The sequence below is a fragment of the Acanthochromis polyacanthus genome, chromosome 14 (genome assembly GCF_021347895.1).
Source record: "Acanthochromis polyacanthus isolate Apoly-LR-REF ecotype Palm Island chromosome 14, KAUST_Apoly_ChrSc, whole genome shotgun sequence".
Taxonomy (NCBI): domain Eukaryota; kingdom Metazoa; phylum Chordata; class Actinopteri; family Pomacentridae; genus Acanthochromis; species Acanthochromis polyacanthus.
This window is the reverse complement of record NC_067126.1, coordinates 11,976,472-11,993,823: the sequence shown is the minus strand read 5'-3', so window position 1 is coordinate 11,993,823 and position 17,352 is coordinate 11,976,472. Positions and strand designations below refer to the sequence as shown.

The window sequence follows — 17,352 nt, the reverse complement described above, 5'->3', positions numbered from 1 at the left end:
AAACACAAGTAAAGAGTTGTGTGCTTTCTACAGGAATGTACAGGGTGTTGGACGCTATGGCTAAGTATAGGAGAGACAGGAAAGTTATGTGGCGGTGCCCACATGTGTGGGTAGTCACAATCCAAATAAGTCAAAAGATCTACATTCAGTCAACAGAGCCAAAATTAGCTCCCCATGAGACAAAGGAACCTTCTGTCATGAAGAGCTGCGGCTAAGACATATCACAACCCTGTCAAGAATTGTTTGAATACAGTGTAAACATCTAAATAATCAGGTTTACAATGACAGACCTCACAGGAGCCATTTGAGTCTTGAAATAAACAAGAATGCTACTAAAGAAGAATTGACATATCATTAACATCAGTTTCCATTTTGTCCCAAACTTCAACCTCTAAACAAAACAGAGTAGCAGCTGGATATTCTGTTCTGCACTGCTTTGTTGTTCTGCTCTTTGGATGCTACTGAATGTTGTGCATTGGCTTTACTGAATTAACATGCGAGTCATTGAGGGGAAAATGTGACTACTGGTGTTAAATATGGCTATTGGTGTGACAGTTTTGCTTCACAGTGGTGCTCTGGGTGTGTGAGGACGAAATGAGGTTTGGCTTGTCCAGAAAATTATTTTGTGGTGTGGAATTAAACTATATGTTTTTCACACATGAGATAAGAAAGGGCAGTAATACTGGAGATGCAAACCCTATGAGCAACAATGACTGTGGCGTACAGTTTATTTCATTACTGACTTTGTTTGAAATGCGAGCTTGTCTTAAAACAAACCTGACTTTTGTCTAGTTTTCTTAACGAAGTCTGATGAGCTATGAATACAGTTATAATTTGTTTACAATCATGAGGTAGAAAGCATACGGCTATTTATTTGGCTACTGTTTAGAACATTTTGCCATTTAGAGCTGCTGTGATGTTGAATTCTAATGGGTTGAAATATGGTTTTTGTTTTGTTATTAATTGTTCAATGGTCTCTGAAGCAACTTCATGCTTACAGAGTGTGTATGTATAAGCTGGTCACTGTTTTTATCATACAAGGTTCCTGTTAGGACGACATCAAGGTCGCCCGTGTTGTCAAGGCGAGATTCGCCTCATCACCACAGCAACGCCTCACAGGGTGGCCATGCTGTGCACCGCAACGCTGCCAGGTAAATTCTCAAGACATAACCCTGGTCTTTGTTTTTGTCCCTTTACTTTTAACCACTATTGTTCCTGCTCTTCTTCTGTTCTGTCTTTGTTATTAAAAAGTTTCCTCTTTTCTAATATGTCCTGTGGTTTGGAAGCTTTGTTTAGTTTTGTTTATTAGGATCCCAATTAGCTACGGGATGCAGCAGCTCCTCTTCCTGGGGTCCACAAAAATTTAAGAGGACTAGAGAATGTTGTTTGAATGGACTAACTGATTTTTAGGTGCTTTACGTCTAAAAAAAATACATATATTTGTGGGATTATGTAAAAAATAATCTGAATAAAACTTATAAACAAAAGTCATGCAACTATTTCATAAAAATGAATATGATTTGGCATATGAATCATATTTGAAGTATAAAAAATTTAGGAGAAACGCATCAAAAAGGTCCAAAAAGCTCTGAATGCAGTATCTGTAAAGTATAGAAATTCATTAATAGTTGAAAATTAACAAAAAACCTGAAAATTTCTGAATGTTCTTATATTAGAAGAGCACTAAAACATACATAAACATAACATTAACATTACATTACAGATGTCTAGGTAGAACTGGGCCCAGAATAGTGCTCTGTAGGACTCCACTGGTTATATCTGTATTGGAGAATATATCTGGGAATTTTCTGTATGTTTAAATGGAAAAGTTCTGACACAAATGAGATCTTTCAGTACTTAAACTCCTCTTCGTTAGTTTGAAGCCTGCAGGAGATGTTTTGTGCAGCAGAATAAATCCAGGCTGCTGTTCTCAGCTATCAATTAAAAAGACATGGAAAAAGAACGGCTTTCTCAAAGACTGTGGGAGAAACTCTCGCCTTGTTTGGATCTGACATCATTTTCGGTGCACTCGCTGTCTTCACTGTCTGTCTGAGCAGCTACAGTCTTTGTCTGTGGAGTTGAGTGGGAGGGTTTATGTAACAGTGTGAGCTGTCGAGCTTTGTCTCTTATTCTTAATTTGTGTGTAAATGTATGTGTTCTCAGATAGATGCAGTTTTCTGTTTCCAAACCACAAGCATTTTCATGTGATTCTTTGTGTGTCACCTCTCACCCTTCACCTATTGAGGTCTATTTTTTCCTAACATCTAGAACTTATACTCTATGTGTGTACTGTAAAATTGCTTATTTCACAAATTTACATTCATCAACATGGACTTTATATACAATCTAATGGTCAATTAACCGCTATAATTATATGTTCCACAAAATACTTTTAGATAGAAAACTATGCCATATTATATTTTTTGGAGTCTAACGCATCCCTTGTGTTTCTTTCTCTGTATTTCTGAACACCTAAAGGCATAATTAGTTTTTATCTAAGCAAAAGAGATGAGGAATTCACATAATTTTTTTAGATTTGGAATACAAAAAAAATATTCAGAAATCATGCATTATGCAAAATTCTGATAACTGTAACAGCACATTTACCGTTTCACAGTTTATTGTTTTCTGTTCAGAATCTTTGTGCTTTCTTCTCACCCCACAAAAAAAGTATATTGATGTTGTGTGTCAGAATATCAAACCCACCCAGTGTTTTTAAATCAAATCACACAGTACAGTGCCTGCAGCATCCCTACCATTTAAAAGTTGCTGTCTGTGTAATAGTTCCTCTGACTTTCTTGACTCTGCTGTCTATTGCCTCTGCAGTGCAGCGGAGCCTCGGCTGCTGTGGGAACGAGTGGAGAAACTGGTTCCCAGACCTACCAGTAATAGTGGCAGTGGAGGCTCGAGTTCCTCCAGCAGCTCCAGTAACTCCAGCTCTCAGCCCGGTTCTCACTGCGGCTCTGGAGAGAGGTTCAGGGCCCGCTGTGAGTCCACGCACACTTTAACAAATCAGCACTAAGAAAACATGCCGGAGGTGGACAACATAACTGAAACAACACCTTAAAATACAGCTGTGTTAAAGTACACAACACCTTGTTACACATATTCAGGCGGAATTGTGCATACACATTTGTAGATTTGTTCCAACTATTTTTTAGGATACACTGACCTTATCACCTCCACCTCCTTCAGCCTCTTCCAAATCGGAGGGTTCGCCCCTCCAGCGGCCAGAGAATGCTGGGAAAAAACCAGAGGAGAGGAGGGACTTGGTCAGGCCAAACAAACCGGCGGTGAGAGTCGACTCAAAGCTGACTAGCCAGCAGCTCACAAGCTGGGATAGTTTTAGATGTAGAACTCTGTGTGTGTGGTGATAATTACATGATGGCGTGAGCCTTTTAGGCTGGAGTGTGTGTGATGATTTGGCGAGACCTGACTGGATTGTGTCATGTGATCTCGCCATCGAAAAGAATGGCGCAACCAGATTTTGTGAAATGGTTGTTTTATCTTTGGACTGAGCTCAGTGGCTGATGGGTTTTCTGCACTTATTGTTTGCTTTCTCTCCACTGGTCTCTCTGCCTGGGCAGTGGCCATTTCAATTCATGCCTTTTCTAACTTCAATATTAATAATTTTGTTTTTCTTCTGTAGTGTTATACTTTTTCATCTTTGCAGCTCTAATAGTTGTTATCAGAATTAATCCACTAACCTTACCTGCAGTAGCTTGGGGATCATCGGCTGTACAGTCATCTCTTTTCTCGTTTCATCTCTTGGCTTTGCTGCTCTAATGTTGGCTTCTCACTGGCTGGCATACATCTAACCACTTTTCCTTTTCAGCAGTGCTCTGTTTCCTGCTTTACGAAAGAAAGATTAACAGAAAATCTTATGAGGCATCCCAGCTAAAGACTTGCAGAATGGACAAAGCTCCAACAGAGGAAGAAATTGGAATTTAATGACAGAAAATGACAGGTTTTCCCTTTCACCTCCTGACATTTAGGACCTGACAGCTCTGGCGAAGGAACTGCGTGCAGTGGACGATGTTCGCCCTCCGAATAAGGTGACGGATTATTCATCCTCCAGCGAAGAATCAGACACCACAGATGAAGATGATGATGAAGAAGTGGACCAGGAGGCCGGCGAGGAGTCAACCTCTGGCCCAGAGGACTCCAGAGCTGTGTATGTACACAACTTTACCTCAGATGTCAAACACACTTTCTGTGTACTTTGCATTATGTCAGTAACAGCAGAATGCCTCAGTTAACCCTCTAAACCAATGGACTTGAAAGGCATGTCTTTGTTTTATTTTTCACCAAAATGACACCAGTCTTTAAAGCCACAAGCTATAAAAACAGATTTTAAACTACCTGAAGGTTCTTGAACTTGTGTCATTCATCAGAAAATTGAACCAAGTCTAAGTTTAAATTTATAATATTTCATCAAGATCACTTTATTCTACATGGTTCATTTAAAAATAAGTTGTTTGCACTAACCAGACCCACTAAAAACCAAAAAAAATTCCACACAATTGAGAAATATTTAGTGGCTCAGTTATGATCAGCATCATATGACAAAAATTCTGGGACTTCTCTGCTGAACTGGGTTGAATTGCAGACCGTGCTTGTATAAAGCAGGAAGGAGACACATATGGAAGCTAAATAAAATGCAGCAATGAACAACAGGTAATATATGTGGGCACTAAGAAAATAATTCAACTTTCAGTTCTCTTTTTTTATGATTTATAACTTTATTATTATTATTATTATTATTACTATCTATTTATGGCTTTTTCAAAAGTAAACAGATGAAACCAGACAGTTGAATTTCCCTTCGGGGATTATTAAAGTCATTGTATTGTATTGTATAACTGGAGTATACTGCACAAAATACATTTTTTGAGTTCTCTTTACTTGTAGCCATTGCTGTGTTGTTTCCATAGAGGTGTGGGACTTTGTATTGCTGTGAATAATGAGCCCAGAGACTGCCTGGGGTTCAGAGGTTTAAGTTTAATTAATAAGATCAGATTGTTTGTAAACAACCTGCACGTTGGTTCACATAAATGTTAGTGCAGAAGACTATATAATATTTTCTAAATAGCAATTTTTGAATACTTGTTCTCTCCTGCAGCTCTTCTAGGCTGAGTAACGGAGAGACAGAGTCAGTGAAAACCATGATTGTCCACGATGAAGGCGAGAGCGACGCCGGCTCGACTCCCTGCAAAGACAGCACGCTGATTGTCAGACAGGTACTGGGTTAAAACAAAGAGGAAAAACCAGACCAATGCATCCATCATTTACCACATATTTTCAGTTATTCCATTATTGTGCACTTTGTTTGTTTCAACCCCAAGTGTTTATCCCTTTTGTTTGTATGCTGTGTTGATCATGTTCTGTTTCTGCATACTTTGCAGCCAGTGGAGAGCAGCTAAGTGTAATACAAAACTAAAAGAGTGTAACGTAGGTGGGGTATAAAGGCTAACAGAATTTATTTATGCATACACAAGTCAACAGTGAATTCATATTTTCATAGATTTATCACTTTACTAAACATTTATTCAGGTTTTGCTAGATATTCAACCCATTTCTTCCATTTAAATTTTAAGGTTATTTCCTCAAAACAACTTTAAAAAGACATGAACAGTTATCAAATACAGTTAGCACCAACACACACCACAAAAGCTCAACTTTATAGTGCCAGAAAATAACTTACAGTGTCATCTAACCATATAATTGACTGCTAACAAGAGTTCTTTCCGCCTGTAGAATAGCCACTGTAGCTTACCCTTGGCTCTAGCTAACACCTTCCCTTCCCCTGAACTCATCAGGAACGCATCTAGACCCAAAGTGTTGTACCCCTCTTTCTACTTCCAGAGTGCAGGTGACAACAGAAAGCGTACGGGTCCCGGCCCGGGCCAAACACAGACTCCTGTTCTGCTCACAGGCTTCGCCCCGAGTCCCGGCTCGGTGTCGGGCCCGGCCCTTGCCCACCACACACCCAGCCCCCACCACCACCACCATCATCACCACCACCACCATCACCCCACACAGCACTCGGACAGGAACGGCTTTGCTGGTCGCATCCACCACCTCCCAGACCTGATCCAGCAGAGCCACCATTCCTCCCCTTCCTCCACTGCATCCAACTCCCCTTCTTCCTCCAGCCTTGCCAGTCCCTCCTCCATGTCCCCCCAGAGCCCCTTGGACAAGCTCGGCATCCTCACAGAGGTATGTCACCCAGCCGAGATCCCAACGCCCGTTGAGGCGCATCGTTTCTTTTGTAATCTTGAACAGGAGGAGCAAAGAGAGGTTGAAGTCATCTTGATCATTGCAGCTGAATAACAAATGTTTGAGTTCACAGCCTCTCAAACAGCAGCCAGAATACCATAAATTACTAAAATCTTACAAAAACAAAAACTCTCCTCAAATTGATGCGCTTTTTACACCACTGACGGGCCTTGCTGACATTTTTTTCTATCCTCAATGTGGTATAGCGCCCTCTACTGGCCACTGTGATTCTTCTCCAGTGTTAGATGGTCCTCTTCACCATGCCTTTTTGTTTCTCTTTACTGGTACAAGTCTTCTGCAGAGAAATGGTACTCGTGAAGAGTGCCATTTATGCATCATTTGGAAGTAAAAGACAATTCACATGTCCATTTAAAAAAAAAAAAAAAAGTTTTCTTGCCTTCTAAAAATCCTGTTCAGTTTATTGTGCAAAGGTTTAATGTGCAGGTTTCAAATCCAAGTAATGCTTTTGCTCCCCAATGTTTTTTAGATTTATGATCACAACAGATCTGTGAGCTCTGGTTTGAAGAGTTTTGGCTGAGAGTATCTGTGGTTTTACAAGTATTCTCCCAAACGTTTTAAATCTCATCTTATTCCTTGATGTTGCCTATTTTCAGCAAACCAGTCACATTCTCACATTCCCCCAGACAATAGATCATAACACACAGGGCAGTTAGGAGTGCAGCGGCAAGTATGTTTCCCATGGAAAAACTTTTTTTAAAATTGCATTTTCCCTCTTTTGTGTTGTTTTTTGTCAACAACATTTGTGTTTTTTAATCCTTCACCGCTGTATTTGCCTTTTGTCCTCTCTGTATTTATGATTTTACCCTTTGATTGTAATTGCATGCAAAAGAAATACCTCAGTTTGCCTGCTTGTTTGATTGCCTTTTTAATTGTTTACATGGATTTTTCTCAGTTCATGTTTCTAGTCTACACATTCAGAGATCAAATGTTCTGTTACCATTAAATCGTCTGTTATCTCTCTGTAGAGCCAGTCTAGTAACAACATGCAGAAACACAAGTCTTCTTCCTCCTTCACTCCGTTCATTGACCCACGCCTCCTCCAAGTCTCTCCATCCACCGGCAGCGCCCTCAACAATGTCGGTAGGTCACTTTCTGTTTTGTTTTTTTTAACTCATATAGCTGAGTGAGATGAAAGTCTCTGCACAACAACCTCCCTTCTTTGTTTTAGCTATTACTTACTTTAATCACAGCCAAAGGAAACAGTAGTGGCTAGTATACTTGGTCAAATGAGGATATCTGACACTTCAATCAGCATGAGAACATGAGGGACTGAACTCAAAACAGCTGACAAGACTAAATCAACAATTCTCCTCAGGCAAAAGTAAAACCCAAAGAACAATTCTGGAATGAGTTAAGTGCTGAAAAGAGACTCTGAACTGGAGAGTTGACAAAACTGGGGCATATCATGTGTTGTGTGATTTCTCCCTGGTTTAGAGGGAAAGAACCCTTGTTTATACCTACAAAGAGAAAGTCCAAATGTGTCTCTGACCTGGTGAACCACCTAACTGGCATCATAGCCACACACTGTATTGGACATTTTAAACAATTCAAGCCTCTTGGATTATAATTAGAAAATTGTTTTGTTGTACAAATTTAGACTAAAAGCTTTCTATGAGCTCCTCCTAATACATTTAAATATTCTCCCCAGGTATCTGAATGACTACAAATAGTTTGCTTGACCTGATTTACAAAAAGAAGTGTATTTTTTATATTTTCCTATTATTGTAATTATCAATTAAAATGATACTAAGCAAGTTAAGAATTGATTGGTTAACTTTGTAATTGACACTGCTCAGAGGTGAGCTCTTCTCTTTACATTAATGATGCAGCATGTATAAGGTTAACTGCAATCAATCTGCTTGATAAAAGTGGACTAATGCAGAAAATTATGCTTCGATTCAAGTAATATACAATAATTATTACATATAATAGACACAAAACAGCAATTGTTCCCATACCGTTCTGTCTGTGGATTCTAAAAAAAACTGTTACCAAGGTGGAGTGGCAGGCTTTATGGCTAGTTAACAATTGCATGGGCTTTTAAAAGCCATTTCTTGATATGATGAATATCCTTAAGATCAGGAGTTGCCAAACTTTTCAGTCCTCTAACCCTAAATTAAGGGCACCAGAGACTTGCAACCCCCACCAGCCACGTCTACGTGCACTCACTGAAAGGTCTATCCAAAAAACAGGCAGAATGACAACAAAGAAGAACAACATAATAACAATGATATTATTTTACAGTGATTTGGTATAGACTTGTAGCAGAATACAGCAGTGCAAATCTCCATTTCTAAACTGTTATACTGAGTAAACATACAGTATGTAGGAGCAGCCAATTCTTATTTTTTTGTTACAATTATGGCTAAAATATCCTTTTTCTAATCATTTTAAAATATGATTTAATTTCTAAAATCCTCTTGGGACATCCCCTCATGGTCTTGTGATCCCACATGCTTTCCACTGCTTCAGTTTAAATGGAAGAGGTCAAAGACAGGGCTTTTTAATCGCATAATATCACAAAGATTTACATTTATCTTGTATCTTGTGCTGCAAACTCCAACCACTTCAACTGTGAAGCTGTGGACAGTGAACAAAACTTAAGCACAAGCTCCTGTTCCTTAAAGAATAAAGAGGCTCAGTGTGTGAAAAGTTTAACAGCAAACCAAAAGCAGTTTGTTAGCATGCTAGCAAGGCCACAGGAGGCTGCTAGCTGCCAGAGTTAATGAATAAAGCTTTTTTTTTAATCACAGCAGTCCATTATCAAGGCCACATCTTAAAGGCTCTGGTCTACTAAAGCATTACCTCACCTGATGCAGCTGGTGATCAGCAAATGACCCCATATACAAGATTGTTTAGTCTGCATTTCATCATTTGATGACTTAAGATTTACCCTGAGATGTCTGGAGTCCAGATTTGACAAATTAAGAGAAACAGTGAAAACTTTGGTGCGCTTTCTAACACAGATACCATGAAATACTATGATGGTATGTATCCAAGTCTATTTAACAAAACCTCTGCTGTACCATAAAGGAAAATTCACATCAACCTTCTTTTTCAGATTTGAGTGGATCTGTTGATCAGTAATGGTCAACTCAAGCTTGTTTTCCAGATGCTATTCTAAAGCAAACTTCCCAGCCTTCCATTTCATACCATTATGATTTTCAATTCTGTATTTACGATTAAGAAAATCCAATGAAGGAGATTCACGCATCTTTCTAATGCTGACCATGTAACTGACCCTTACCCTGCCCGGAAAACTCTACATCCTACACCGTCCTACACCGTCCTACCTAAGCCCTTCCCTTTGACCTTTTAGGCTACGCCAACGACGCCAGACTAGCGGAGGCACTGAGAGCAGATCCATCTCGGAAGGGCTCCGTGGTCAACGTTAACCCGGTGAACACTCGTCCTCAGAGCGACACACCGGAGATCCGCAAATACAAAAAGAGGTTCAACTCTGAGATCCTGTGTGCTGCACTCTGGGGTAAGAATGAGGACGCAAACCAAGGAAGCAGGAAGTAAGAGGAATAATAGGCAACATGGCTTCAATTTTTAGAAACACAAGCAATGGCTGTGTTTAAACAGTTATACTTCATACGGTATAGTATGTTAGAAAAGGATTTAATAATTCCAAATACACTGTATGTCCAAAGTAGTATGCCAACAATACTCAGACATCTGGTCAGATTTTGCAGTATGTGAACCAGCATCTTTTCCTTTCCGTTCTAACCCACAATGATGACAAAGTTTAATGCGCATTATTATAACAAAATAGTACTTCCCTGTTGTGTGGGTAGCTGTAATACATGCTCAAAGAAAAAAATTGTGATTTGGAACAGAGCCAGTAATAGCAAAACCATCACCTGTCAACTCAAACACAATCTTATTGGTTTAGGAGACAAATACTACTTATGTATTGTAGAATTGTTTAGATTCAGCGTATTATTTAAGGTTATGACATTTTTTTAGGTTTGAAATCCTTAAATTATGACCCTCTGTAGTACACTAGATGAAAGTGTTCAATTTGTCAAAACATTCTGTGTCCATCAGAAAAGCTTGTTTTCCTGAATGTGGTGCAGCTGTAATAGTCTTGACCACATGGTGGCAGTAAAGCCAACATAAACCTCTGTATCCCATCTGTCTGACTGCAGGTTGTATTTGTAACTGAGGTCTGTGGTGTTGGTGTTCTCCTGAGTGTATATTTGTGCGTGTCTGTGTAGGCGTGAACCTCTTGGTGGGAACCGAGAGCGGCCTGATGCTGTTGGATCGCAGCGGTCAGGGGAAAGTTTATCCTCTGATCAATCGACGGCGCTTTCAGCAGATGGACGTCCTGGAGGGACTCAACGTCCTGGTCACTATATCAGGTACACACACATTTTAGACGTGTTTGCAGCCAAATCAGTCCCACGTAGATGAAGAACTGATCAATGAGATGTACTGAAACAAACTTGTAACCTCACTCGATGACAGTGAGAATGCAAATAAGAGAGATAGAGAAAGATAAAAATCATGCATACAAATGGGGTATTAGCGATTGTAGATTGTATTATAGATACTAAAATGATTTATTTTAGTCAATACAGATCATTTCTGGACATTTTAATGACATATTCAGTAAAGATCAGGAGGATTAAAGGTTCAATTTGAATTTAACCACTTCAACTTATCTATAACGGTACAAAGGCAATACTTTTAATGTTGACGCACATATCAATACATTTACACAAATAAATGTAAATAAATAAGGTTAAAGGAAGGATTTTGCAGTGACAGATATTAAATAAAGGAAGAAAGAAAAACCCAGAGTCACATGGACGGTGACCAGGTCCCAATGCAGATGCTTGTCAATAGAATTAAGTCCACAAACAGAGTTTTGTCTCAATAAATACATTTTTAGACTGAAAACTGTTTCACTTCTGCTTATCCTGCTGTGCTCATAGTGCTCAAGTATGTGTCTGTTTCTTATGGGGTTTTGTCTACTCTACTTCTGTTCCCGGCTTGTGCACAAACCCAGATACACACCTGCAAGTACAAATGAAAAACCTCAACATAAAACATATTTTGAGACAAAATGCATGGTGCATAAATATTCTTATTTCAACACAATGCCTGACTGAGTTCTAAGATTTCTCAGACTGAAAGTGCATCCACATACTTCTCCTCTTTCTCAATTTCACACACATAGAAGCAGCACAGTCTTAAATGTCACAACGGATATTTTGAGCTAACCGGATGTTGAGCAAATCCGTGCTGAGTGAGACCACGTCATGTGTGTGTATACTATGTACACTGACACACTCTTGAGCTTTCCATGATGGAAGGAAATACTAGGATGCAAGGAGTTGCACACGCGTCAGTTTCCTTCTATGAAATCATTTGCATTGCCGGCATGTAAAGAAACGCGTCACGGACACTCTGCCTGTGTTGTGACGAATAATTTCAAAGACCACATCCTCACAGAATCTCATCTTATGTAAACAGATTACTAGGAAACAGTACAAACAAAAGCCTTACACATTAAACTTAACGTAGATAGTGTGTGAATGTATCCGCAGCTTGGCTTCTTAAAAAAAAAAATCATGGTTTCTTACTACATTCATGAAAATGGTTCGCAGGGACGGCATGTCTCAGTTATAAACAGCTACACAGAAAACACTCTGTTTATGAACCTATCCTGCTTGTATCCACTGTTGCTTTTTCTTTATATCTTGTACAACACATACAACATGAAGGTGGACTTCATTAGAGACTCCAGACTGTTTTCTACTGAAAGTCTTTTTAGGGCATTTTGAAACTGTTCATGTTTCCACTGCAGAAACTTGCCCTGTAGAATCTCTTTGAGGGCTGTTTTCAGGGGGGGAAATACTACATACTGCAGGGTGGGTTCCTCTGACCTTCCTTGAAGAACTACTGTGCTGGGTCTCAACACTAACTGATGAAACTTGGAGAAGAGAAATTCTGTTAGGTCAAAGTAGAAAAGAAGCACCAGTTTGTGCCCTCTTGATGTCCTCGTAGTAGCAGGCAGGTCATCCCAAATATCCTCAACGATGTAAAATTTACCACATAAGCTAACATAAAAAACCTCCATTGTTAGATTTACTACATGCTTGTAAGACGTAACCACGATTTCTTGTTGTTTTTGCACACTGCGAGTTAAAATCCTGGTTACGGCTGTACGATTCTACCCTGTGATGAAACGGAAAGCCTTAAAGGGCTAATTAGGCAGCTGTTGCAAGTTCCAGTAGTAGAAAGCCAACTATTATGTGGATTAATCCCTGCTAGCCATTTCTATTGATCTTCTGTCTGCATCTCTTCACACATTGATACTGTTATTTCTCTGAGTAGGTTTTATCCCAATTTCATTTATGGTAAAACAGTGCAGATATGCAAGATGGAGGAGAAAATCTCACCACATGACCTTATAAAATATGAAATCTGTTAGTTCTTGATTGATTATTGCAGCAGTAAGGAATGCAATCATGTAGACGTATGTCAGATTAAAAACTGACAATCACTGCAGGCTAGAATGGAATCTCAGAAAATTGTAGGCAGTCAATTTCAAGGTTATTTTATGGGAACAGCTTCATTGTATTACACTTTGGCTTGTGGCCTTCCTCAGAGTCTGCACGTTCTTTAAACTGACTGATGCAAAGCGTCAGTAGGTTCAGCATAAGAGTAAACACATGATTTAGAGAATTTGCCTTTATTTCTGAATTTACAACAGCATTATTTGTGCCTGTTAACATATTCTAAAGAATTTTATGTGAAAGTTACATATGGATTTGGAGGAACGTTGATTTGGATAAAGTAGTCTCTCCTTCTATTATTTCTTGATCAACGACAGGTAAGAAGAACAAGCTCCGTGTCTACTACCTGTCCTGGCTAAGGAACAAGATCCTGCATAATGACCCAGAGGTGGAGAAGAAACAGGGTTGGACCACCGTAGGAGACCTGGAGGGCTGCGTCCACTACAAAGTTGGTAGGTCATAATGTAACAGGCTACTTTTCTATAAAAATGTTAATGGATTTTATCACATTTATGGACAAAAATGCTGCAAATGGGCTACCAAACAGGTAAACTGGAGATTAAATAACCTTGTTTTTACATTGTTAACATATCCACAAGATCTATTTTTATGTGCTTAAAGACATTTGAGTCACATGACAAAGGTAAGAATTGGATATTTGCACATTCTGGAGGAAACATCGGTGTAGACTCACAGATAAGCCATTTTAAAGCAGGAAGGGATTATTTTCATGGAAATAAAACTTCTAAACATCTAACTTAGATACACTGAATGAGTTTTTAGGGGTTTAGTTACCGACCAGACTTTAAGTATTATCACATTTGAGCTTTCCTGTGGCCTAATAGTCTAACAAGCATACCATGAAATTGCAGCCTCATGGGTCAGTTCAATTTTGGAATATTTGTTGCATTTCATTGCCACAGTCTCTCTTCACATTGAATGTTAATGGGTATGTTGAGTTTGAGATCAGTAAAGATTGGTATAATATAATAGCTAGGTGTGGTAAAGATGATGCATGTGATTAGCTCTTTACAATCTATAGGAGTGTGTCTAAACACTGAAATTTCAGCGCTTTCATGGTTGCTTTGTTACGAATCCTGGTTTCCCATCGGATGTGGTCAAATCTCGATTGAAGCGCGTCACTTCAAGTAACTTTACACTCACCCTGTGATACAGAGTGGATTCATGGGTACGTGACGAGCATGGCACTGATAAACGATAGAAGGAAAGGCCTTGATTGGGTAATAATGCGGTAAGGACATTCGGGTGAACGTTCAACGATACTGTCCTGTCTAAAACTCAGAATGTCCTTGGTGATTTTAGTGCCAGTTAACAAAGACAGACACTTCCTGTTGGAAAACCCTCTACCCTGACCAGAAGTGTCAGTCACAGAATTCTTTTCCTGTCAACGAGTTTTATTTGTGCATGTCCATTAGTGTCATGAAAGAACACTTGTGGAAAGTACAGGACTTTCTAAAGATGAAGATAAGACCAGTATTTGAAAAGCAAACTGTGCATGTCTTGATTCGATTTTACAAAGCAGAAATGGTGCATTAAGTATTAAACCCTTTCTAAAGCACAACGGATTTAAGTGAAGAGGGTAAAAACAAAAATGTCATCTGATCAGTATACAGTTTATCCCATAACTTCATCTCTTGAATGATTTCCTAAAAGTCATCTTGTTTTGAGGCCCAGTCAAGGAGGAAACATAATGGCTGCTGTTGAAACCAAATCCTTCCCTTTTCATTAATTCCTGCCATATTCACAATGTGTAGGAGATAATTTCCTTCTTACTCTGCATGAGATATTGCCATGCACAGGACATATGTGAGAGATCCAAAAGATTATGTGGCAAATTGATCTGTACAAAATGGCAGCATTCCACAAGAAAAATCACAATGACAAAATAAAAAAGGAGGGGAAAGAAGTGAAATTAATCACCACAGATCAGCATATTGGTACCATTTTAAATCAACAGATCTACTATCTACAGCTACAGTGTTCGACAACCTCCAAAACCAGCTGACTTAGTCAACAGCAGCAAAAAACTGCTGCATGCAGTGTGCCAGTTTAACATTCTGATGACAGTTATGCTTTTTCATGCTCTTTCAATATTTTCTTTTGATTTCTTTTTCCCCAGTGAAATATGAGAGGATCAAATTTCTGGTTCTCGCTCTGAAGAACTCAGTTGAGGTCTACGCCTGGGCACCTAAGCCGTACCACAAGTTCATGGCCTTCAAGGTGATAATCAACTAGCTTAGCTTGTTGGTTTGTCAGTGACAATGACTTTTACATATTTTGTTACAGATTTATTATTCAGAATGCATGTTGATGGCTAAGCTGTTAAGCAAGTCAAAGATTAAAATTTCTAGCAGAGAAGTACTTTTGAAGTTTGCTATCAATATCAATCATGTCTGTGTTATCAAACATATAGTGATCTCAAGATTGTGCAATAGGAGAAAACAAAAAAAAAAACCCACAAACTAAACTTTCTGATGCTTGTGCCATAGTCGTTTGGTGACCTGGTGCACAAGCCGCTGCTGGTTGACCTGACAGTGGAGGAAGGTCAGAGGTTAAAGGTCATCTATGGCTCATGCTCAGGCTTTCACGCTGTGGATGTCGACTCTGGAGCTGTATACGACATCTACCTGCCTACACACGTAAGACCACACATCATAACGAACATACATGTTTGCTGTGTGTGCTTAAGGATATTTCACTTCTTACATTCAATCTGTGCTAAGTTTACGCAGTGGATACTTGTCCTTATTGATTAGGTTTGGTCTGCAGGAAGCGTACTATGTCTACTTTGTGGAAATTTAGTTATTATCATGTGCACATAAAAGATATTTTAAGTTAGAATGCAAATTGGTTCATACTACAGCAGGGTTTATTGGCTGCTTTGAGTCACGACGATCCAGTAAACTGCAGCTAGTCAAAGTAACTATTCCCTCATGAGTCAAGATGGTTTACTGAAGTTCACAACTACAGAAATGATAGATTGAAAAACAAACGATTTGAGTTCAATTTGTGTTTGTTGTGAATGTTGAGTCAAGAGTGTGGTTTCTTCTTTATTCAGCCTGTCCCTGCCAGGTAGCTAATGCTAGCACACCGATTTTGAAATAAGCATCAAGAACTGCATCAGACTGAATAGAAATAAATCAATTCTCGATTTGGAAACTCAAAATTTATTCAAATAGGGGCTGTTGTGACAATACACAGCTTTATTAACTCCAAAGTAATTTGGCTTTCTGGTAAATTATCATAACTTCAGTAGTTTTAAGTAGTCTTTTCAATTAAAAACGAGCTTCTTCCAGCAAAATGCAGCTGTAATAGATGCTTCCTTCTTTAGGACAGCAACCTTCCAGGTGGTCTTACTGTACGTAGTGCTCAATGGCTGTACTTGATCATAAATGGTAAATCATTGTCTCTGACTGCCAGTACTAGTGTAGATAATGAATAAAACTAATCACAGGGGATAAAAGGTGTCAGAGTCATCAGACATTATGCTGCTCGTGTGTTGTTTCTCTCCAGATTCAGACCAACATCCAGTCTCACGCAATCATCATCCTGCCCAACACTGACGGGATTGAACTGCTGGTTTGCTACGAGGACGAGGGTGTTTATGTCAACACCTACGGACGTATAACCAAGGACGTGGTGCTGCAGTGGGGGGAGATGCCCACCTCAGTGGGTGAGTCACCAGGGCAAAGGCTGCACAAACATGACTTTCAGTTTTTCTTCATTCATGTATTTACACCGGAAACTCCCCAAATGAGCCTGTAAACATTCACCCACTGTTTTGTACTTTTGATTTAACCTACATATTATCTTCTATGGTATTGAGAAAGATGCCTACTCCATTTCATTATTCAAAGTGTGTTACTTTGTTGTTTGTGCTTGAAAAAATAAATAAATCTGAACTTTTCTACCTTTTTTCAGCCTACATTCGTTCCAACCAGATCATGGGTTGGGGGGAGAAGGCCATAGAGATCCGCTCAGTGGAAACTGGTCACCTGGACGGCGTCTTCATGCACAAGAGAGCCCAGAGACTCAAGTTTCTCTGTGAAAGAAACGACAAGGTGAGAGCTTCATGTCAGGTTTCAACAACACATCCTGATCTGATCTGTTAGGTTGAACAGCTATGTACGTCCAGCTAGCGGGGAAAGCTCCTACATAAGTACATACATACGTTAACTAAGGCAATGTTTAAACTGCAACATTCAGACAAATAAATTCTGAGGTAGTACTTGTACTAATGACGTTATGATTTGTGCAAACCTGAGCTCTTCCAGTCAGCTTGTGGCTTGCTCGGTAAAAATGACCAATAAATGAAGATAAGAAACCACAAAACAACAGAATAAACATTCGAACCATCTCCTACATAAAAAGGGTTTTCTTCTGTCTTATTTGTCTCAAACCCTTCAGCCATTTAAACCTGACTTGGATGATAAATTTTCAGCCAATGCTACTGAAAATGAAAATTACTTGACATGAAAATAGCTTTGTGCAAAAGCCAAGA

The 17,352-nt window shown here is 39.2% G+C and overlaps 1 protein-coding gene across 1 annotated transcript in view; it reads left to right on the top strand.

Moving 5' to 3' along the window:
* Positions 1-17,352, top strand: part of map4k4 (mitogen-activated protein kinase kinase kinase kinase 4) — a 133,811-nt gene that overhangs the window by 112,591 nt on the left and 3,868 nt on the right. The window contains 14 exon segments of the mRNA XM_051958885.1: positions 1,042-1,151; positions 2,827-2,987; positions 3,196-3,293; positions 3,996-4,174; positions 5,123-5,240; positions 5,866-6,219; positions 7,266-7,380; positions 9,620-9,787; positions 10,524-10,667; positions 13,148-13,282; positions 14,971-15,071; positions 15,341-15,490; positions 16,365-16,524; positions 16,773-16,912. Coding sequence (XP_051814845.1) covers positions 1,042-1,151; positions 2,827-2,987; positions 3,196-3,293; positions 3,996-4,174; positions 5,123-5,240; positions 5,866-6,219; positions 7,266-7,380; positions 9,620-9,787; positions 10,524-10,667; positions 13,148-13,282; positions 14,971-15,071; positions 15,341-15,490; positions 16,365-16,524; positions 16,773-16,912 — 2,133 coding nt within the window.